This window comes from Sylvia atricapilla, chromosome 3 (assembly GCF_009819655.1).
Source record: "Sylvia atricapilla isolate bSylAtr1 chromosome 3, bSylAtr1.pri, whole genome shotgun sequence".
Taxonomy (NCBI): Eukaryota; Metazoa; Chordata; class Aves; order Passeriformes; family Sylviidae; genus Sylvia; species Sylvia atricapilla.
The window spans coordinates 32938162-32962702 of NC_089142.1; the positions used below are offsets into that span (position 1 = coordinate 32938162).

At 35.8% G+C, this 24541-nt stretch overlaps 1 protein-coding gene across 2 annotated transcripts in view; it reads left to right on the top strand.

Annotated features, from left to right (window-relative positions):
- Positions 1-24305, top strand: part of BCKDHB (branched chain keto acid dehydrogenase E1 subunit beta) — a 108051-nt gene extending 83746 nt beyond the window's left edge. Inside the window, exons 10-11 of one of the 2 annotated variants that reach the window (XM_066315069.1) lie at positions 18853-19005; positions 22986-23004. In XM_066315069.1, the coding sequence (XP_066171166.1) occupies positions 18853-18993 (141 nt within the window). In that variant the 3' untranslated portion in view covers positions 18994-19005; positions 22986-23004. Of the gene's footprint in view, positions 1-18852; positions 19006-22985; positions 23005-23968 lie in introns of those variants that run through there. The other variant, XM_066315068.1, reaches the window with a different exon arrangement.
- The last annotated feature ends 236 nt before the right edge of the window (positions 24306-24541 follow it).

Genomic DNA, 24541 nt, shown 5'->3' on the forward strand with positions numbered 1-24541 from the left:
ACAGTTGTTTATTTAGGATTATTCAGTATTTCTAATAAGAGAAAGAATACATTTAGAGCTGAGATTAACCTTCTTATCTCTGAGGATGTGGTGTGGAGATTAGATTTAAAATGCAGAGGCAATTAAGAATTTTGAACTGAGGACAATATCTAAGAGCTGCATTCGCAGCCCTCTGAGCTGGAAGGCAGGAAGGGGGACCTGAACAAAGATACCATAATCAAAGAGAAATGGTCAGCAACCTCCTACAGACACATACAAGTTTATGAGTCTGGATAGGTTCCTCCCAATGGTATTGAGTGAGTTGATGATGGAAGTGATCACTGAGCTCTCTGAGACCTTGTTGCTTTCTACAAGAACCTGTTAAGGAGGTTGTAGCCTGAGGGTTGGTCTCTTCTCCCATGTGACAAGAGGTAGGACAAGAGCAAATGGCCTCAAGCTGCACCAGGGAAGGTTTAGGTTGGATATTAGGAAACATTTTTTCATTGAAGGATTGTCAAGCATTGAAACAGGCTGCCCAGGAAAGTGGTGAAATCACCATCCCTAGAGGTATTTAAAAGATGCGTAGATGTGGCAAATTGGGACATAGTTTAGAGGGGGGCCTGGCTGTGCTACGTTAATGCTTGGACTCAATGATCTTCAGGTCTTTTCCAACCTTATATATTCTTTGATGCTGTGAGCCTATTAATAAAATGTAGGTGAGGCAGAAGGACCAGCTACCATTGAAATGCCTTTGAATATATCTACATACCTCTAGACTGCTATAAAATAAGGATTCACACTTTAAAATCTTGTGTGAATAAGTATTTATGGTATCATAACCAAATCAAAATTACTATTTAAGGTACTGCAGCATCTTTAATAAAGATCCTGCATGACCTAGCAGGATATACTGTCCCAAGTATCTAGAAGCCTTAGTTTTATATGCCTAAAGCTTACCAGATTGTAGGAGCGCCTTGTAATGGTGTCTGTGAAAAAGGAGAGTTAAACACTAAAGAAATACCTCTTGTTCTGAAGACAACTGCAAAAACAGCCTCTTACCCTACAATAATAAATATTCAATGGGAAGTTTGTAAGAGATACCAAGCTAAGTTTTCAAATCCCAACCTTAAAATATTCTTGAAAAAGGGGTAGTATATCTTTTGAAACATTACTAGGTACATAAAGTGTAAGCAGTATTGTTACCCACAATGCAGCTCAGAAATGTGAGGATTAACAGGTTTTTAAAATCACTTAAATAATAATTTTGGCTTAAATAATAATTCTAATAGAAGAAAGTGGAACAGGTCTGTCAAAAATCTGATTTGTTTAGTGTAGTGCTATAGACAAAGTGATGCTTTACCAAGTGAAAGGAAGCAGAAATTCCTTAAAAATTTTAAGTATTAGTAAGAAATGTACTAACAACATTAGTTTTATCAGTGTGGTGTGTTTGTTCAATGCCCGAGTTTTCAAATATCCTAAAAGAGTGACAGAAATTTGGATTTCTGTACAAATCAACTGTTCTAATTCTCTCATCAATAGTACTGAAAAGAAATAATATTGGAGTTCAGAATTGAGTCCAAAAGGAGGACTGAGTTCAGGGGATTTCAGAAGCGTTTGCAAAGTTCAGAATTCATAAAAAGAAGGGGATATGCAATCAAGATGATAGTCTTTAAAATGACAGATTACATTAATTCTAGAGGACAAGCATATGAAACACAACAAAATAAGTGTGATTGAAGCTCTTATATAATACTGACATTACCCTTGACTTACTATCTTTAGTAGTGTTACAGTCTGTGGAGGACTGGATACATAAAAATATTCACAAATTGTATTTTAAAATGGAAGAGGACTATATCTGGGAAATACATTCTGTTGTTGAAAGATGTTCTTCCATGTCACTCATGATTTTCCACAAATATTTTGTCACGGAGATTTGCTGCATATGGCTGTAATTATGTTGACACTTTTCTGGACTTTCAATTTTACTTCATTGCAAGCACAATTTCTAGAGAATGAGAATAAGATTAAGAATAAAACATACTTAATTAGAACTTTAAAGGCTGTTCTTAGGTTTTTGCTCAGGTTCATGAGATCCACATTACTATATGGGTGCCAGATTTTACAAGTGAGCACATTTTACTAACCGGAAGACTTCAGAATGATCTCCTGCATTTGAACTTTTGAAAATCCTGATCTTTGCAATAATTTGCTCTGAAATGCCATTGGTGTTTTGATTTTATCATGTGCTGTAACCTCTAACTACTCAGTTGGTTGGAAAAGCTGATTCAGACTTAGCAGAGCAAAGTGTTTGATCGGATTTGAACTGCTGATGGTTTTGTTTCTGTAGCTGGGAATTTGTGAGCGACCCATTACTCATTTTTCTTCTGCAAGTCTTCACCCTGGAGTATTCAGGAGAGAAAATTCTTTCTCAATGCAGAAATGCTTAACATTTGTAGCAAGTGAGTTGAAAATTAGGATTTTCAGCTGCAGAATGTGGGTATCTATGCTTTAAACTGAGGGAGGCCAGAGTTGTTAATCCCAGATAGATGCACTTACTTCATCTAGGCACTGAGCAATGCCATAAAATGCTGAAGTCCTGGAGCCAGAGAAAAGATCTGACCTTTGATATAAGACAAATATATCAGATATGCCAAATGTATCAGGTGAGCAGATAACCATGCTGATGGGCAAGTGTGTTACAGTGTTAAAAGCTGTTGAGCATTTCCCCAGCACAAGGTATTTTTATACTTTCCTTTTAACCATGTAGTGCTTTTTGGCATGTGGGAGATTTTAATGCTGGTTCTTTGCAGTTTTTTGGCTGGATAGTTTTTAGGTATTCTTCAGTGGCTCTCTTGATTTAGGCATGCTCTGTAGTGTCATCTACCAGCATGATTTATTGCACTGTATGAAAAATAAATGTTCACCTCACTATGCAGGCAGCTGTCAGGATGACCAGAGCCCACAGTAATTGTGTACTCTCTGTATGCAGTTTCATATGTTCTTTATGGCTCAGATACATTTAATTTAGTGGTGATAACTCTCTGTATAAAGGGAACTTAATTTTTGATTTAATTGTTGCTTGATGGGACAATTGCCTGGGCAGGGGTACGTGCAGGGACTGGGGAGTTTTGGTACCATAAGTTCCTTCTGCAGTCCCAGTGCAGAAGTCACGGTCACACAGAGTGCCTGTTGTCTGCCTGCCTCCCTTCTCCTGAAACTATGAGGAGGCTTTGGACAACTGGCTTAAACCAGATGCTGGCTCTAAAATAGCTAGTTGAGGTTAGAAACTGCCCACTCTCTTGGACCAATTTCAGACATTTTGTTGACAAAACAGTTTTAAATTAAATATTTTGCTGTCCAAATGCATCTTGAAGTTCTTTCAGGTAATACTCAGCTGTGGTTGCTGCCTTTTTCCTCTGGGTAGTACAGTAATACAGATTTATTCAGTGACTTCTGAGTAACAAAACCTGCTTCTAGGTGTCTTAAACCTGCCAAACCTGGGTGTTCACTGTTTGCTTTGTGACCTGGGGGGCTGAATTTTACTGCCCAAGGTTGGAGAGTGATCACTATGCCATCCTTGCCTGGTCAGTGGTGGGGAGGGCTCTGTGCTCCCTGGAGATGCCCCCTAACTGTGGGGGCTCCACCCTGAGGAGCTTTGCCAATTGCTCCAGTTGGTGCACTTATGTCTTGAAATGTGTCCTGAGGGAAGTGGAAGTTTTGGATCTGGAAGTTGCCTAGAGAATTTGCAGGTGTTTGGCACTTGAGTTCAGAAATAGAAGTGGAAGAGGGCCCACAAAATTGATTTTATTGAGTGGAACAGATTGCTTTTCTCAGGGCCCACTTCCAGAGCAGTGGTTGAAGCAGACTGGTCAACTGTCTTCAAATGAATTGCATTAGTATAAAGCAAAATCAGTTGTTTTAGCTCTTACAGTTTTCACCAGATACTGCAGAAAAGTGAATATTTGATGGCATGGATGCCTATCTTCCTATATAGCCAAAATACCCAGGGACCTGAACTGGAGTCCTTGCCCGAGGGCACAAAAACCAAACTGAGGAGTTGTTTTAAAAATGAAATGTTTCTTGCTTTTAGTCTGCAGTTTAGTGGGCTGTAACATGTTTGAGCAGGAAAACAAGTAAAAGTAAGAGAGTTCAGTGCCGTAGCATGTTTTGTACTGTTTCTTTCACAAAATTTCAGACCTAATCCTTTGTGTTATTTATTGCTGTCATCTCTGACTGAAATCTGAGCTTTAAGTAAACATGTGAAAGCATTTCAGAATTCACAGGGCTGGAATTGTTCAAGTCTTTTAACTTTTTTTTTTTTTTTTTGACAATTCTGAGCCAGTAATTTTGTTTACATTGTAGGAAGAATTCAGAATGGTGATTAGTGGAAGTAATAATGAAACAATTTAGTGTGCTTATCTCTGTAAGTATTAGTAACAATTATGAAATATATTTCAGAGAAAATAATGGGTTTGTTTTTACTTCAGTAATATAGTATATTTCTTTGCATACTTTGATACTAAAAAAAAATAGATAACCTCTAATTCTCTTTATGCATACCCCATCTCTTATGCAAATATCATTTGCAATGATGATTGAAAATTATCACAATTTAAAATAAATATTTTAAAAGCTTAATTTTCTATAAACACAGCATAAGATGATTGCAATCTGAGTTAATTGCTTCCATGTACTCTGGTTTGTAGTAGCACTATAACTTTAAAATATGAAAGCCATTCTCATGCCTGTTTCATAGCATGAAATTTAACAGTAAATTATGGAACATATATTCAGAACTTAAATACAGAATTGTTATTTTAAATAATTTCTTTCTGTACTAAATAGATATGTTTATAATTTACTACTTTTAAAAAAGTTATTAAATTTAATTCTAAAGATCAGAAAAATGTTGACCATATTAGTAATTTTCCTTCAGAAAAAAAACCCTGTAACTTTTGATTTAAAACCCCCACTGATTGATACACTGTAAGCCTTAAAAATTAGGTTTTTATACATTAAAAATATGATAATAAATATTTGATCGTCTGTGGAATTCTGTATATTTAAGTTTTTGCATTTTAACTCTTTTGTGTAACTTACGCCTAAAGGGAAAATTATTCTTTCTACAGTTGTTCCTAGGTTTTATAATCAAAGCCAGGTTTAAGTAATACAATAGAAACTTAAAGGGGATACATTTGTATTTTTGCCAAATAATGTAATTAGTTCATTGCAAAATACATTAGAGTATAATATAATTATAAAAATGCACAAACTTTAAGTGCAGTCAATTTAAAACAATTTACTATGTGTGAATAGTCTTTTAGCTGAAGTTGAAACACAAGTTTAGTTCCATGTGCTTTATAATCTGATCTCAGTGTACAAAATCTTTGGAGCAGTATAAACATATGTGTAAATGAATTGTTTTAACATTCAGTTTTTATGATATAATTGCTCTGAATCATAAAACCTCAGACCTAAGATGTTCATCAGGGTGGCAGAAATACTGGTAATAGTGATATCCAAAAAGCATACAAGAAATGGTTGATGAGGCCAAAGACAACTCACGTGGTGTTCCTGCAAAAACTTGAAGGGGAAAAAGAAAAGGGCAGAAAACCCCACTCCTTAAATCCTACATTATAATGTGAAAGCTTCATGCTTTTGTTGGACAGCTGAGATGGATGAATTGTATTTTAGGATTGGCCGCTGCTCTAAATACAGTCAAACTTATACTATTCAGTATTGCCACAGAAAAAAAGTTATCTACAGGCCCAAGTGTCGGTAATTAAATCCTGGAAGGCCCCTTGGGTGGCTAGCATTGACTGGTGTTATTCCAGAGAAACAGGCGTTGCAATTCATTTATGAAATATTCAAGTAGAAATACAATGTATCTGTCCCTTTGCCTAACATCGTTTCAATATTTTTCTTTAAGATGAACTGTAAAAGATGTTCAGACTCTTGTATTTGAAGATATCTGTAAGTCATGGTTAGATCCAAGACATTAATGGTAGGAAAAGAAGACAGATGAAAGTTACTGAGGACCTGGAGGAGGAATAACCAATTCCACTGGGGCTGCTAATATTTAGTCTCTGCCAATCTATTATTTCAATCAAGCAGGAAGCTAATTGCATGCTTCCGGTAACACTTATTCTTTAGCAAGAAAACAGATAAAGTGCCTCTATTTTAAGACAGACCATGGTCTTTTTGGCAAAATACTGTTTTGTCAGAAAACGCCAGTGTCAATTTTTTTGTCAGTTTTAGCAGGAGGTTTTTCAGGGAATACTAGTTCTATCTTTCCAGGTGGAATTTCTGGCAAACTTGGTGTTCTTGGTTGAAAGTTTGAGCTTCTTCCCTGGACTGTTTTCTGTTGGATAAAATGCTCATATGAGGAGCATAGGGGATCGGGAGCTGCCATCCCTGAGATGAGCACCCTGGCCATGGGCAGAAGTGCCCTACTTGGGCTGCCTTCTTTGCTGCTCAGTGGCACTGTGACTTTTGGGGTGTCGCTAAGAGAATGCCTCTCATTCCAATTTTACCCCTCTCTGTGGTTATTTATTATTCGTGAGAATGTTTAAAAAATTAGCCTTTGTTGCTTGTTTGTTTATTTTTTATTTGCTTGTTGTAAAATAGCTTCAGATACCCTACTTGGGGTTAGGTTCCAAACATCAGATTCTTCTTGGCCTGGCCACCACCTTACATTAAGGATACTCTTTGGCTGAGAATAGGAAATACTGAGTATAAAAACCTAGCACTGAATATTGTGTATTGTAGGTGTCACAATACACATTCTGCATATTGTAGGTGTCAATTTCAAGTCTGCATATGTCTGAGTCAACCAAAATATATATTGATATTGATGGAATTAATGTGATTATATGCTGGTAAATATATTGATGGACTTATTCTCTATTCAGTCCCAAAGGGCTGAAGTGAAAGGAGACAAAGTATCTCCAAAATATGAGTTGTAACACCATATACTGCGATGTGTTTAGTCAAAAAATTGTTCCCATTTATTCAGAATGCCTCAGGTAAGCAGTTTATCTCCAGAATGTATTGAGAATGTTTCAGATGTGCAAGAAATCTGGTCAGTAATACAGAGGAAGCAATCCACTGTTACACAAAAATCAAATTAGATCATCAATGTTGCATTACCAAGACAACCTTTGCAGCTTTTCATTGAGAGGAATAATCCTTCTTGGTTAAACCAAAATTGAGAATTCTACTTCTCTCTGAAGCAAAATCCTCTAATTATTGTCTTGTATTTAATTGTATTGTATTTTATTTAATCACTGTGTATATTCAGAATATTAGAGAAAAGGATTTCTTATATAAGTAAGATTGATGGGATTATGTGAGTAAATGTAGATGTTAACAGCTTTGCACAAGTTATGAAAAAACTTCTACTGTTCTTTAAGGATAGAAATTCTGATTTAACTTTTGTGTAGGAAGATCTGAACTTACCCCATTTTCATATGGAGTTTTGAGCTACTGGAGGGAAACATGTGGTTCTAAATACTGTGTGTAACATTATGTATGGATTTAGAAGTTTTGAGAAGCCAATGGGTCTACCCAAACTGTAGGAGCAAATTCAGGAGTCACCTAAAGAATGGCATTCTTTTTCCTTTTATACCTTTGATTACCTGCATCTTCATTGACCTGTAATGCTGGATGTTATACCAACTTTGAATTCCAGGTATTTGAGAAACTTGAAAAATCTGAAGACCTTTCACCATCTGTGTACTGACAATATATGTTGACCTGTATTTTATGTCCATAAAGATTTTACTGCCTTTGGCAGTGGATCAGGACTAAAAAGAGAGGGAAATACAGATGGATTTTTCAAGTATCATTGTCTCTTTCACTGTTATTGATGGACAGTGCCAGTGTACTACGCATTTTGTAGTGGTCTAGCTTCTGCAGTAATTTCCATTTAATTGTGAACATTTGTCTCATCTCTGCATCTACCTGTGTAAAGATAACCCCTGCAATGCGGTGATGTGGATTTGAATTTTATTCATAATTACTCAGTTGGAATTGATCTAAAAGTTGCATCTCTAATCTGTGCACTACAGGCATCCTTTATAGTCAATAAGGATTAACATCTTCAAAGGATGGTGCATTTCATTTTAGAGTAAACATCCCTATGGAGAGATTAGAAACTTTTTAGCAGTACCTGAGAACTGGAGATCCTGTTGATTGTCTCCTAAAATTATCTCCCTTTCAAGCATATAAGTAGCTTTACTTGATTTTTAACGGTAACAGGCAAATTAATTACACAGAACTGCCTGTTCTTACCCCCAAATGATTCTTTAGCTGAAGGAGAATCAGAAAGAGTCTTGAAAACAGCTGTAATCATTTAGGCTGAAGTTGTTTATTAGCCATTACAAGCCAAGCTTTTCTTGCTCTATGTAATTTGTGGTGATTGCTAAAATAAGTAGAAATGCCTTGAAAAATTACATACTGTTCAGAGAAAGATGCTTAAACCTCTATTTTTGTAGCATTCAAAGTAATATTGATTTTACAATGGATAGGAAACTATGAAGTCAACAAACCCCATAATTTCTGGGGTATCCCTGAATTCATAGCAGAAATAAACCAGGAAAATAATGTTACATGTGAACTTTAATTTCATGACTTCTTTTTAAAAGTCAACCACATAAGAAGACATTTGAGAACATATTTCTTGTCTTGATCAAGAAAAAGTACAATGTCAGACACTTAAACTGGATCTTTAGTGATCTAAACCCATATCTGCAGTATCTGCATCTTTCATTCTTACAGTTGTTAGCAGGATTGGTTGACTGTGTTTCTACCATCTGACAAGTGAAAAATATCACCAAACACAGTGAGAAAAGCCGCATAATAACTTCTGTAAGTGGCTGGACTTTTTTTGAATACTGTTCTTCTGTCTTCATAACTATAAATTCCCTCCTAAAAGCATGAAGTACTAATTTTCTTCTGTTATTGTGCTCTTATAAAAGTGTTGTCAGCCTGGTGTTTTTGAAACTTAGTTTGTTAGTGTATTTTCTGGGCGTTATACAGTGAGTGTACATTGTGCCAGAGTAACCTGACAGATTAGATCCTGACTTTATAAAATCTTGTCCGTGCAAGAACTGCAAGGTATATGATGGGGGGATTGTAGAATGGTGAGTTCTCAAAAATATTAACAAGTTGTAAAGTGTAGTTTTTTTTTACGACTTGGTTAGATTTTAACACTCATTTAGTCCCTTTGTCACAAACCCCAGAATTTTTAAGTCACAAAGTCATTCTAATTATTGATGTAGTAAAAATTAGAATCCTGTAAATGAACCTGGCTGATATTGAGGGTCTCAGAAACAGGGTTTCTAGATGGCTAGGAACTACTAACTTTTTTTTTAGCATAAACTTATAAATAATTAGTTGGGTGAAAGAGGAAGAGCTGGTGTATCGGTTACCTTCAGCTCAGTTGCATATCTTGCAGTTGGATAAAAAGTCAAGTGTGTTTGGAGACACCCTTATGATGGAAATAGTAAGGACTTACTTGGTTGTAGAAGACAGTAATGGGGTGAACTAGATTTTTTTTTTAAATTATTGAAACCAGATGAGGTGAGTGAGGAGCTATTAGGGTCATCAGAAGCTGTGGAGAGCCTGCTCTATGAAAATAGCTAAACAGTTCCTGTCTTCTTACCACTATTAAAAGGAGGACTAATGGAATGTAAGTGCTGTTTATAAATTCACTGAGAAAATAAACAAAGGTAACCAGCAGAAAAGTGTTTGCTAAAGTAATACTGAGGGGAAAGTATATATGAATGAATTCTGAAATGAGTAGCTTGAAATTAGAAAAAGAGTTTCAAGATGACCTGTCATACAGAAAGAGTGTGGATAAAAAAAACCCCCAATAACCACATTACAACATTATGACCACAAGAGAGTGCAATATAGTCAAATATGATGAATTTGTGAAAGAAACTGTGGCCTTCTGTGATGGCAGAGACAGGACTTCAGTTCTGAGACCTTGCTAAATTTTGTATCCTTGCATTTTGTCAGAAGTTCGGGGGGAAAAGCCCCAACTTTGGGGCTGGTGGTCACATTTGTTGAGAGGAAATCAGACATATGGGCTGGTGGGCACAGAAATTTCCATGATTGGATGACTGTTGTTTAAAAATGTGCTTTGATTTTGTGGTTGCCCAGCTGGGAGAGCACATCGGTGTTAAGTGCACCTAATCCCTGACTTCTGACATCAGTAGTGGCTTTAGGTGACAGGAAACCTGACTTAAGCAGTGGTGAGCTTGGTCACTAGCAAAGGAAGTAAAAGCTCAGACTTTCACAAAATTCTACATTTTGGGTTCTCCCTTTGTGCTTCCTGTGGTGTGTCATGTATCACAGTCTGTGTTTGCAGGAGGATAGAGTTTATGCTACTGTACAGTCACAGTAATGGATACTGGATTAAACCAGAAGCCCAATGTACACTAATTCTCAAACAATCCTGCATTAGTATAATACTGGTGGGTTATTTTTCTTTTTTCAGGGCAGATGTAAAGTAGGATTGCTATTTAATAATCAGCTTAATAAAATCAGACTTTGTAAATAGTAAATTAATGTCTATTTGTAGTATAGTTCTGTTTTATATTTATGATATTCTGATTTTGTGTATTATGCTTTTAAATGTTGTTTTTCAGAGATATCTAGTCCAGTAGGATCCTGATAGATTGAGTTGTGAAAAAATTTTAGTTAGTGAATAAACTGAGAATTTCTCTCAAGTATTTACGTGAGGGAAACTTTTTTTACTGTTTAGAAGACATATAGGAGAAAAAGAAAATCTCGGTTTGAATTCTATTGCAATTTTTCTTGTGCAATTTACCAATACCTGATTTTTATATTTCATTCATGGCAATTTTATGTTGAGTGCTGACTGAAACAGAAGAAAATTATGAGAGGTGCTTCGCAGTAACTGAGGCAGCTGTGTAGGTTTTTTACTTTGTTTCTTCATTTAGAAATTCCACTGTACAATTGATGACATTGGAATAGGTTAGTTTATATAAAAGATTTATAGTTTCAACTTAAAAGCAGTAAGTTCATTAGTGGGGTGAAAATAAAATATGTAATTGCGTAAATGAGTTAGTATAAAAGTAAAGTTCACATAACCATTTTAAGTATGAAATTTATTTAAATGATCAGTTCTAAAACATAGACCGAGTTAAATACTTGGGCTTAACCCAGTAAAAACTTTAGTGAGACTCCTAGAATATACATTTGACATCTACTGTTATGCTTCTCTCTTGTTTAAAAATAATTAGTTCTGTTATCCGTGTTTCTATGTGTAATATTTCTGATTATGTCTCAGGTCTCACACATTTGTTTTTAGACATGCATTTCATCGACTCTTCAAAATCAGGGCAATAATTTGGAACTGTTGGTTTTGGCAAAAAAACCGCTCAGAATTTCATAGCCTCTAAAATATGTTATTCTTTGTCTGATTTTTGGATCAGTTTTTAAATTAAGAGATGTAATGCTAACTGTTTATGGTCTTATTAAACATTTTAAAATAAAAATGTTTCATTTGCAGCCCATTTCTTGGTCTTTTATAACAGAGTTGCATTGACTAACTATAACTGCAAAAATTAATGAAGTATTAATTTCTTATTTTCTTAGAGGTCTTGTTTTCATTTGTTTTCTTGGCAATTTTTCATTGCACTGGAATAGCAATGTAGCCTGTTTGAGTAGTAATTTAGGAAATGAAGTGTAGAATGATCAAAACTATAAAAATTGCATATATCTAGGAAAGCAGAAAAGCTAATTACTGTAAGAAATTCGGTTAAATAATTATTTCATGCTTTTAATGTTAGCCTGTACCCAAAAACTCAGTCTCCAATGTAATTAATTTAGTGTTTCTAAGTACTTTTTTGCATAAACCTTTATGTTAAAACCACATTACATTTTTCTCCAACTTGTTAGACTTTTTTCTGTACAATAAAATGATATCTCCTCACCAGTCAAATTTCTTAATTTTGCTTTTATGTGAGAGAATATTTATTATTCACTTGAAGCTAGAATTCACTTATTCACTAGAATTCTACCTGAGGGTTTGAACTATCAAGCAACTTCTGATATATTAAATTTATAAGTAAAACAATGGCTTAGTTTAAATCGTACACCATGAAATTTGTTACATCTTTGTGTCAAGTGATCTAATAGTTCCCTCCACTCTGAGCCTGTTGTGCAAAGGTGATCATGTAAAAAACTGCAAAGATGCTAGGTAAGCCCTCACCTTTTCATGGGAGGACAGGATAGTTCCTTTCCACTTGTTTCTCCTGGGCTGCCTGGCCAAGCTGTGGGTTTGCCCTGGGGAAGGATTTGGTGACAGTCACAGTGACAGCACCATTCTCACTGTGCTGTCCCAAAATGCAAATGCTTTGAATATAAAAAGGAAAATATGCTGGTTTAAATTGTTTAGTAACAGCAGCTGAAATCGCATTTCCTTTGAAGTTCATTGCTGTGTGTTGAGCGAAATACTTCTATGAGAATTTTACTGTGCCAGTTATGTAGACTGACAAGGCTGTCTTTGCAAGAATCTCTCAGCTGCCTCAACAGCTGTAAAAATAAAAATACCACTCACTGAGTATTAAAACTCTTAGCAGCAAATCCTTCCAGTCACTTTTGGCAGCATGCTGAGCTTAACCAGAAGATGTTTTTACAAAATACTTAAATAAGTAATTAGAATGGTAGGTGATAAATGATGATCGAAAAGTATAAAGTCTGATTATATTGGTAGCATATTTCTAGCTTTGTTATTAAAAGGTAGGAAGTAATTAGAAGAAGGTTAATCTTTACTGAAAAGCTTAACAAATGTTTGTTGTGCAGAACAACTGCTCATTCATGCAGAGAAATGACCTGTGATCTGCAAACATTTTCATGTAAGAATAATTTTATGCAGGCACTTTAGCTCTGTTGATTTCCTTTGGATTATTCAGCCATGTGATTGTACGTGTAGCAGTTTGCAGGATCGTTTACTGAACAGATCAGTTAGTAAGGCCAAGTAGCTAAATAAAGCAAGAACGTTCAGATACTCATGGGCCTGGGAAATCATTTAACTCTGGGGCTTTGGGCATGCTTTTAGAAAATATGTGGGACCTGGTGCAAATATTTGTAATTGCCACTTAAGAAAGTGCACAGGAAACTTGGAATATCCTATAGAATAACATAATTTGTAGTGACTTTGCTGTAAGGTGGTTTGCTGCTATAGAGAGGAACAACTTCTATTTGAATAATTTTGTCATATTCTGCATATCTGACATAATTGCCTAGGAAAAATAGTGTTTCTAGTATTTGTAGCAAAAAGGTGGGAAGTGACCATCTAGTGGACTGCAATAAATTATCAAAAACCTGACTTGCCAAAAGACATTCTTATGGTTCACTTAAAGTAGCATATTCCATAAACTGGAATTCATTCCACATCATCTTGAGTGTATCTGTGTTGTGACATTGATTTTGTGGAGAGGAATTGTGCTGGCTGCTGCACCTCATATCCCAAACAATGCAAATTACAGATTTACTAGGAAGAACTTAATTCCTGTCTTTGTGTTCTTCTGAAATTAATATATTTCAATTCTAGTCCTAGATTATACAGGAGTCAATTTAAATGGTGTAATATTTTCATACAAAGTCTTTGACCTTTTTGCATAAAACCTTGGATAGGTTGAGAAGAAATAAAAATTACTTTTTATTAATTTTCCTCCTTGTTGAAAAGATAATTATTTGACATAAGTAAAGTTTTGGGTTTGTTTGGTTTGTGGGGTTTTTTTTGTTTGGTATTGTAAATACCTTGGGAATGCAATGCTGATTTCTTTGTGTAGTTCCCCTACCAAGACTAATCAGCCACTGACCAAGGCTCTAATTCCAACAGCTTCAAGTTAATGCTCTTACTGTGAATGCTTGTTGGAGTGGTTCTGTTGTTAACTTGATAAGGAAAATTTAACAGACTTGTACTGGTTGTGTATTGGGTTATTAAAGATTGTTCTGTTCATTTTTGAAGCTGACAGAAATGAAATTAGAAGGACATCTTCAAGCCTGTGTATGAATTGTTCATTTTATGATATAATACTTTATCTTTTATAGAATAAATTTGATTTATTCTATAAAGACTCTTCTGTTTGATTTATTACTGTAAAGACAATATTTGCAGTTAATTGCTTTTTAATGGTAACAAGGCAATGCATTACACAGAACAGATTTTTCCCCCCTAAATTTTTCTTGATGCAATCAGAAAAGAAATCATTTTAGCAGCTAACTATTTTTCTGTATTTGAGAAGATATTAATTACATAAATACAAAGAATTGGTAACAAATAAAATGGATCATTATTACTCTGTGCTAAGTTGGAAATATATAGTCTTAAATATATAGTCTTAAAGTGATTTGAAAAGGAGAAAAATATTTGATAGAAGTTAAAAGTTTACAACATACATCTGCAGAGTTCTCTGAGGAAAAATTGCATCACTGTTGTAACTGTCAGGAAAAGATTTATAAAAATACTTTAAGATAAAAATGGCTACGATGTTGGAAAAAAAAGTTCCTCTAAAGAAAGAACAAATAGATCTCTCTCTCTACACATATCTCAACTTGAAAATATCTTGTGAGTGCATTCTATAGTACTTATGTAGCTCATAGCAGCGACTGTTCATCAGAATATGACATATAGATGTTGTCAAAGCAAATTATGTTTAAAATGTGTAGCATTTGGTGCTTGCAGCTTTAAAGGATTGTATTGTACTACAACTGAGAAACATACAAAAACTGCAGATGCTTGACTTTTCTGTTATAGAACGTAGATTTTTATTAAGACATTTTAAAGCAGAAACCAAGGAAAAAAGACGTTTAATCTTTATTTAGGGTGAACTTTGTTGCATGAAATCCACATTTTATAAACCAGGGCTTGCCCAACAACGTCCGTGGGAAGCTTCTTCTGAAAATATAATGTATGAGTTAAAAACTAGATTTTATTGTGAATGAGATTGTCATACTCATTATTTTCCTATAGCAGGTTTCATCTTATTTTTACAATAGTAGGTAATTTACAGTTGAAAATCCATATGTGGAATTAATAGATAGTAAAGATGTAACAATCACCAACAAAGCGATCTCAAATAAATTTTCTTAACTGTTTAAGCCCCGCACTTTATTTTATGGCAACAGCATATATAAATCTGAATAAAAAGCCAGAACTGAAAGTGAAACTGATGCAATAAGTTTCCCCTCTGAAAAGTTCTTCAATTAAATGGGTGGGTTTTAAAATTTTATAATCTGTAGATGAGATGGCAGAATTCAGAGTTCTAAATGATGGAACTGACCACAATTTAATTAAAGCTTTTCAACCTGTCACATGATTCTATATTTTGTTGTTATTGTCAGCCAAAAAATGAGCACTCTTGAATGAAGAACATTCCCATACTTTGCCTTGTGTAATGGACTTTATGTTTAGTCTCCTTTTTATTATAATAGCTATATTACCAAAATAAATATCAAGAGTTCTATTCAAGTCTTCATATTCATATTACCCTTTAATATAAACTTTTTGTTTGTCATCCTTCTGAAAGTAAATTCTTGTACTGAAAAAGGAGTTGTAAAATCAGTGGTCTCTTGTAGTAGCCATCTGACATTCTAGTAGCTGTTAATTTTTTGGGGTACTTGTAGTGTTGCAAAATAAGAATAGTATGGGAGAGACCTTGGCGACATAAAATGTTGCAGAAATAATGTATTTTTAAAGGAAAGCTTTCTCATTTAGGAAGTATTCTACACACAAGTAGAAAAGAAAAATAATTTAAAAATCCTGTTTACAGACTTTAATCCATGCCAGCTAGAGGGGAAAAATGAAGTAGATTCCCCCTAAAAAATGGAAATAAAGAAAGTAAGTCTATAGTAGGGGGAAAGAGTAAGTTTAAATTTGTCTGATTTGCTAGCTATGCATTAAATAGTCTTGTTTACCAGTACTTACTTACCGAAGTGTTTGCATTTGAAGATCTGTTTACTATGACTGTGGAATTGTAGAGATTCCCTTCAGAGGAAGGACAGGCTGGAGCAAAAAAAAAAAAAAAACAACCAAAACTCTTTTAAGTATCTTCTTCTTGACCAGATGCCTGAAAGCACTTTCTCCAAACAGCAGATGAGATTGCTTTAGTTTTCCATACATTGCAGAGGGATGAGTAATGTTTTCTTTCAGTAATGCCCAATAATGGACTTGTTTTTTTTTTTATTTTTTTTTTTTATTTTATCCTTTGTGTACAAATGTATATCTCTGTAAATGTCTGTAGTTCTCACTCAAAGATTTTAAGAGTTTTTACCTCAGAATCCTGATTTAGCAATAATAACCTGAATCTCTGGTAAAAGTAAAATGGTTTTAGCATTTGAATAAAGCTAAAATAAACTAGGATAAAAATTTCTGTATTAGCATACTAGGATACTGTAATCTGGGGAAATAGATTGAGTGTACCACATACTGGAGGATCCATTTGACATAGTTATGCAACATCCAGCAAGTTGTTGGTTTTAGCTCCTATTCTAAAAATCAAGGCATATGATTGTTTTTAAGTGTATGTGTGATGCATTTGACTGATTGCTGTGAATTTCAAGAACAGATTTTAACTGGGACCTGTGCTCTTAAGTTGTTTTGAAAAGTCCTAATAAGTATGTATTAAGCATCAAATGTTGAAATAGAATTATGTGACCAATTATATGCCTTTATATCCTAATATAATAATGTATTTTCCAGAAAACTTCGAGTGAAAATCGGGCAAGTGAAGGAAAATTGGCAGAGGTCATATTGAATAACTGAGGCCAGAATTTGGCCTCTGCAGTTAGGAAGCAGAGCAAGACCAGCAATTTAATGTTTTGTTGGATTTTTTTACCTTAAGAAAAATTTAGATATATTGATCTAATAACTGTAGCTGTTGCTTTTGTAAACACTTATTATTCTAACGAAATACTTTTTTACTTCAGTTGAATTTTGGAAGTTACAGATATCCTGTTAATAGAGCATGACTTTTTCATACAGGTTTTCAAAACTAAACATTTTACACTGAATCAGAAATCCCATGCTTACTACTTGACTTCCAAAACCATTTAATTTTAAAGGGTTTTTTTAATGTCTTTCATAGAAAGATACCAATCTGTTTTAACAGTCCTCTATATACTGGTCTGTGTTGGTTGAAAACAGCACTGCAGGACTGGGAGGCTGTAGGTCTAGAATATACTTGCATGTTTTGGTGTAATGCAACTGACAGGTGGATTGGGCAGTCAGTTTTGGGATGGTGCAAAAACTATTGCCATGTCTTATTGGTCAGCTGCAACAGGGGAATCAAGTTCTGTTTAGTATCAAAATTACCCTTCCCAGCAGGTTGGAGCAGAACATCATGATCTACCTCGTGGACAGATAAAGGATTTATTACACTCTTCTTCCCAGCATTTTGTACTAATGTGAATCTTTTCCTTTACGAAGAAAAGAGTAGCTGGAAATGGAGCTCAAAGATATTTATATTGCCTGCATATATATTTTACCTCAGACTTACTCAGATTGTGAAGTTCTCTAGGTGAATTAATGTACTATTAAGTGTAATTGATACTGTGTGTCATTGCACAACTTCTTGGACTTTTGACTTTGGTTCATTGTCCAGAAAAACCCACTTCACAATGCTGGAGTGCAAGGTTGCAATCTCAGTGTGTTACCAGTACCTTCTATACTGCCAAATCTTGTGATGTATAGAAAGCACAGTAAGTAGAGTTAGGCTGCCGTGGGCTGCAAGGCAACGTGCATTCAAAAGAGTTCATCAGTCTGAGAAAAGACTTAGCACTCGTTTGTAGAAAAGCATACATAGCTTTTTAACTGTTTTCCTTGTGGGCCTGGCAGAAAAGGTCTGGTAGATAATACTTCACCTTCCATTTTGCTGAGCCAAGTACAGGGGAAGTTTGCCAGCATTTCTCAGTTGCTGCACTCCATAAGGGAGAGACCGGGAGGAGACATGTTTTATTACTTCATCTGCTCTGGAAAGCAAATACTTATACTGAAGATATGGGAAGAAAGGGAGCTGATAATTAGCATCAACATCAGTTTGGTCTGGCTAAGATATTTGTACATCTACTTCTTGCAGATTTTGGTGGTCCATGCCATCATTCTGGTACTTGAGAGGAAGAAGATGGAAACCCCACTATTTTATTTTGTTATTAAAGCTAATAATGTTGCATATTTACAGTTACTTTCAAATTAATGTGGTATTTGTAATATTTTGTGCCATTCTAGGTCAAGTAATGAAACTCTCCCAGTCATTATCAAATCTGATCTCTAAGGATTACACAAATTGGGGGGGAGGCGGGGGTTGAGTAGAACATGGATCTGACTCCAAGGTGGGAGATATGCAAATCCACTTAATTTTCGTAACTGCCTAATGCTTAGACAGAGCCTTAATAATCTAAGAGTTCAAAGAAGTTTGAATACGGTGTTCCTTTATCCAACAAATAATATGAACTCTTAGGTTATATAATTTTTCTATATGTTTAGAAGTGGCACAGGAAAGAGACTCTTACTCCTTTGTTCCTAAAATATTTGTTTCTTGGCAGCGGTTGTCTAGATGTACAGCAGATGTACTAAATATAACCTGCCTATGATTAAATACAGCACACATGTAGAGAATGAAAATAACATTAATACAAATTGTTTTTATAATAAGGAGCTTTGTGCAAGAGGCAGCACTATTCTGGTTATGACTGCTTGTTCAGTGATATAAATAGAACTTTTGAGTTTCCAGGACTGTCAGTCTGGCAAAGTTCATTTGGCCTCAATTTGTGATGCAAAGACTCCTGAAAATGATGTCCTCACTAACATTCATTCTGTATTTCTGTTAACAGGAGGAATGCTTTTTGAATTTAGAAGCTCCTATTGCAAGAGTATGTGGCTATGACACTCCCTTCCCTCACATCTTTGAGCCTTTCTACATCCCAGACAAATGGAAATGCTATGATGCTCTTAGAAAAATGATTAACTACTGAGCAGCAGTACAGGTGAGAAATAACATCTTGTACTGGCAGCTTACCTGGAAGGGTTCTGACAGTATAGCTGCAAGTTTTGGGGCTACAGTACTACTGTTATTTCATTTATTTAATTTATTTACTATTAGTTTATTTATATTTTTAATTAGAATTGCCTCTTACAGCTTTGGGTCTTCAGTCTTAAAGGTGTCTGAATATTCTGGAGTACTGGTATTGAAGTCAGTGTTTAAAATTACCTTGCTTAATCAATCTGAAAATTAAGTGTATTGAGTCCTGAGAAGTGAAAAGAGTATAAAGTGAAAGGAATACTTATGCAGAGAATATTTTTTCCTCTCTATTAGAACACTCAAAAGTTACTTCATAGCAAACCATAGTGTTAAATTTTATAATTTTTCACTCTTCAGGGTGGCCTGTAATCCTACAAGGTAGAAATAACACCAAATTTACCCTGAATATTGGCTCTGTATTGTAAACATGCACAAACCATTGGAAATGCATGAAGCATCTGTAGTGTCTTACAGTTCTGTTGAAGTACTAATATTCAATATTTATTATAAAAATAATTTTTCTTTATTTCTCCAATGTAATTTGATCATACTTTAAGATTTTTGTTTGCAGAGCACAAAGACTGTGAAGTAATACCCATTTCTGTGCCTGCTACTCACAGGCTATAACATCTTTTCTTTCATTGTAATAGTATACTAAGTTAAATTTGACTGTGGAGTGGCTGACCAGGATTTAGAATTGTGCTGTGGGAGAACTTCTGCTGTTTAATGATCAGTGTTTAAACACTTTAGAAAATGTGTTAACACAATGTATTCTGTGCGTCCTTTAATTGAGTGAAGTGACCTGGTTTTTGAGATACAGTCTTGATGGATCTTGTACATGGGAAATGAAAAGAAGAAAGCAACAGATTCTGTAATGGGCAGGCAGGGGATTTCTAGCTGTTGACCCCAAAGACAGGAGGGCCAAGGTGGGCCCTGTATCAGGGGCACCATCTTCTGTGCATTTTAGCTCTACATTAGACTGTGAGTTAAATTTAGAGCCATGGATAGAAGGTTACCAATACCATAATGTTAATTTCCTTTATATAAATAGTTATTTTCAGGAGACTTTTTGGCATTCCACTCTGATTCCCTCAATAGCTGATAATGGAGTGTCTGTATGAGAAATGGGATTGCTACTAGTGATGCAATGTCTCCAAAAAATATTTCAGTTCTGTGTCCCTCAAAAATCACTTGTTACTGACATACCCCAGAGCATTTCATAGAATCACAGAATATGCTGAATTGGAAGGGAGCCATCAGTATCATTGGATCTGACTCCTGGCCCTGTGGAGGACACCCCAAGAATCCCATCACTTGCCTGAGAGTGTTGTCCAAATGCTTCTTGAGCTGTCAGGCTTGGTGCTGTGATTACTTCTCTAGGGTGCCCGTTCCAATGCCCAACCATCCTCTGGGTGAAGAATCTTTTCCTGATAACCTAAACCTTCCCTGGTTCAGCTTTATGCTGTTTCCTTGAGTCCTGCCTTATCATGAGAGTGAAGAGATCAGTGCCTGCCCCTCCTTTTCCCCTCACAAGGAAGCTGTAACTGCAGTGAGGTCTCCCCTCAGTCTCCTCCAGGCTGAACAGCTGCCCTCAGCTGCTCCTCACACAGCTTCCCCTCAAGGCCCTTCACCATCTTTGTTGTCCTCCTTTGGACACTCTCTGATAGTTCAATGTCTTGTTTACACTGTGGTGCCCAAAACCGTACACAGGACTTGAGGGAGGCCGCCCAGTGCAGAGCAGAGTGGGACAATCCCCTCCCTTGCCTGGCTGGTGATGCTGTTCTTAATGCACCTCATTTTCTTAGAATTAAAACTTAAAGCTCTTTTCTGACCTGTCATCTTTTTTGTAGACTAGGTAATCAGTGCTCTCTTTTTTATAACAGTTGTCCTTGTCTTTGATTCGGGTTACAGCAAACTCATTAAAGACTTATTTTCTTCTTTTCTTTGGCACCTCTGTAACAAAGTCAGGGAATCTTACTTACAGATAATGACTTGGTTATATCTGTTCCTTGAAGTGAGTTACTGGGTCATGCTAGGTAGCCTTTGATTTGTTGCTTTTCAAAGGAAACCAAGGGATCAAATATTGTTACCTCTGCAAGAAAAGGGAGACAAACTGAGGATATTTGGTGGTTCAGAGACTTAGTTAAGCCCCTGCTCCTCTATAGGATGGTAAAGTGAGGGAGGAATGAGCTGAAAAAATGGGTTCTGAGGTTGCATTGAATTTGCATACAGTCCAGTGTCAACACTGGAAGTCCACACTAAACCTGGTCTAAAACACAGAAAAGTCATCTGCATTTATACTTACATTTCTTTCATGGGCTGGACCACACAGAAATACCAGAAGAGGTTATTGGCCAGCTGAAAATGTAGATTTAGCAAGTCAAGGAGCAGGTTTATTGGGAGTTGTCTGAAAAACAGTGTCAAGGCACAGAAAACTCTGCTTTCTGCTTTGTCTAACAAAACATCCAGATGTTGGAGCCCATAGCACCGTATCTTTTGGTTGGTGTGATTAGATATTAGTGTCACAGAATGAGCTGCTCAAAGTTTTTCTGTATTTTTTTCTGTGAGAGAACATTAATTTGCCTTGTAAGGCAGATTTCGGGGGAGTATTCCTTTATTTTTCTGTCTGCTACACATTGATCTTACATACTTGACACAGCAGTTGCAATAGACCTCTATTCTGCTGTCAACTCCACAGAGTTTGCCTGTAAGGTAATGTTTCTTATGTTTCTGAGAAATGGAAGGACTGCTTTACATTTGCTTCCTTTTGTACTCGTGGTATTTGTCATTAGTATGGAGTGATGAGGTTATGTGTTCCAGACCATCTCATCATGTGTAGTTCTAAGAAATGGTTTTACAGTTTGTGTGGATTTGAGCACAGTCAGTCCTTCTGGATGTTAGAGGAATTGGGCCCCTTCATGTTCTACTGTTGGAGAGGCAGGGGAGCTAGGAGTTCCCTGTGGTGAAGAGGGGTATAGGGTTGGCTTTTTTATAGAGTTGCAGAAATAGTCAAGCTGGTGTTGTGGTTTAACCCCATCTGGGCAACTCAGCCCCACACAGCCTCTCTCGTTTCCCCCCAGTGGGACAGGGGAGAGAGAACTGGAAGAGTAAAAAAGCTGGGTGCTGTGGTTAATAATTTCTAAAGTCAGCATTATTATCTTGATGTACATTTAGTTTTGTTCAGCCTATGTTGACAGCATCTCACACACGGGTAGTTGCTTATCTTGAGTTCGTCAGTACAGATGGATTTCCTGCGCAAAGACAGTGTTTGTTAATGTGTTCTGTATACCTCACCAATGAGACAGGCAAGAGCAAAGTCTCTGTCTTTCAGCAGCTTCTCAGTTATTAAAATTTGTAGCTATGTTAGCTACAAGAGAAATAGCTTCCAGGTAGGCAGCTGTGTTCCAGATAACTCTCCGTAGTTGGAAAACAGATAAAGATTTAAAAAGCAGTGAGATTAGGATGGATATATATTTCCTGGGTAAATGGAGCTGTGTCTGGCTGTTTGTTTGAGGAGGGAAAAAAAAAACAACCTAAAAGAAGGAACAGAAGATAGCCATGAAACTGAAGAAAATTGTGACAAATTTTATAAAATATACTCTTGTTCTCAAGTATGTTGAGGGCTGACTGTAGCATAGAAAAAGGCAGGTGCTCAAGTGCTTTTCTGTTTTAATTTGCAGCTTTTACTACCACATTTGCATATTTTCTTTCCTTGTCAGATTCTGAATTTTAAAGCTGTTCCTTGCTATGTTACAGTTTACCTCTGTGAGAGTATGTGTGTACATGGAGAGCCATTGTTACTGCCACACACTTAGTCTCTAAAAATGCAAAGTTATTACACTGAACTTCATTGCAGAACTGTTTTATGAGAAGTTTAATCTTGGTGCTTAAAGGTGATGTTAGGAGATCTTATGGGGTTGATTTAAATTTATTTTTCTTTCCAAGCATGCATTTGAAATTGGTTGTGTTGGGAAACAGGAAGGGACCTGGTAGGTACTTCCATTAGTAATCGTGTCTTCCTTGTGCTCCTGGCTGTTCAGCAAAGCTTCATACAGGTTAGCTTGAGCACAGGACAACTGTACTTCCTCTCCCTGTTTGATAAATAAGATATGAGACGCTGTGCAAGATCTTCTTAACCTGAGACTAACAACCAGATTTTTTCGATACATAAATCACAAATGTGGCAGGCTAGACTGCCTGCTTAATAAGTGCTAACAGTAACTCACTAGAATAAACAACCTCCAGAAGCTTGAGTAGGACACAACATTCCTGGTTTATAATCTTTTCCTGCTGGATGACAAAAATCATGCAAGTGGCCACTGAATCATCTTACAACAAGAGAGTAGTCAGTAAGATACCACTTACAGTGGTGAAAGATACCACTCTACCAGAGCTATGAGTTAGACTGTTAGTATGGCTGCTGCAAGTCTATACTTGCATTCAGACATTGCTGAGAATTCATGCAAGATCAATAATGAAATTATCTTTTAAAAAATCCCTGTAAACAGGAAAGGTGTTAACTATAGTTTTTTTAGGAGACCCTTCTACTCTGTAATAGTAGAATGGTAGTATGTTGAGTAGGAAAAAAATACAAAACATTCGCTTAACATTCTAGAGTAGGAGGGAAAGTAGTTAATCCTAAATTTTTTTGTGTAAATGGCAATAATTAGTGGTGTGTTGACTCTAGGTATCATTTGCAACTTTTCTAATTTCTGTGGGTCTACCCTGGCAGCTTTAAAGATGTAAATTAGTATTTAATACAAAATCAGTAATTAATTGGTAGTCATTTGTTTTCGTTCATACACCTTGAAGTTAAGACATTATGAATTTAAGAAATAAGATTACCCTGGAGTGTGCTGTCTGTTTAATGTTCAGATATTAGTTTCAGTCTTCAGATTTATAATTTATTTTGTCATCTTTTTCTGCAGAGAGGAGAAGAACAACAGGGAAATACAGAAGCTGCCTTCAAAACTCTTGACATTTTAAAAAGATCTTCTGGGTTTGGAATTTACATAGCAGACTTTTCTTTTAACTCAGCTATCCTGATTGTTCATCTTGGCTATTCTTCAGCAAGTTCAAATTTTCCTTAATTATGAAATCAGTGATGGGCAGGTGATTGTTACAGCAAGTAGTTTCAGATGTATTTAAAGAGATTCCAGATGTTGAATGAAAATTGCACACTGCCGTGCTTCACTAAGTTACATCTAGACTTCACTGTGTAAATATTAGAAGCAGAATTTTATTCAATAAAACATATTATGCTCATGTTGTCTCTTAGTTTTGCTGTTGTTTTGGAAAAAACCCAAAGAAGTTACTTGAATGTGACTCTATTTTCAACACAATAAACTGTAGACAGCCAGACCAACTTGTGTGATGGAGACCTGCTTTAACTGGTGGCATCAGTGTGTTTACTTGAGTGGCTTAATGCAAAATAGTCCCTAATACTGATTTCCCTTTCTGCAAGGGGAAGTCCATTTTTCTTGAGAAGGGAGGAGAGCTTT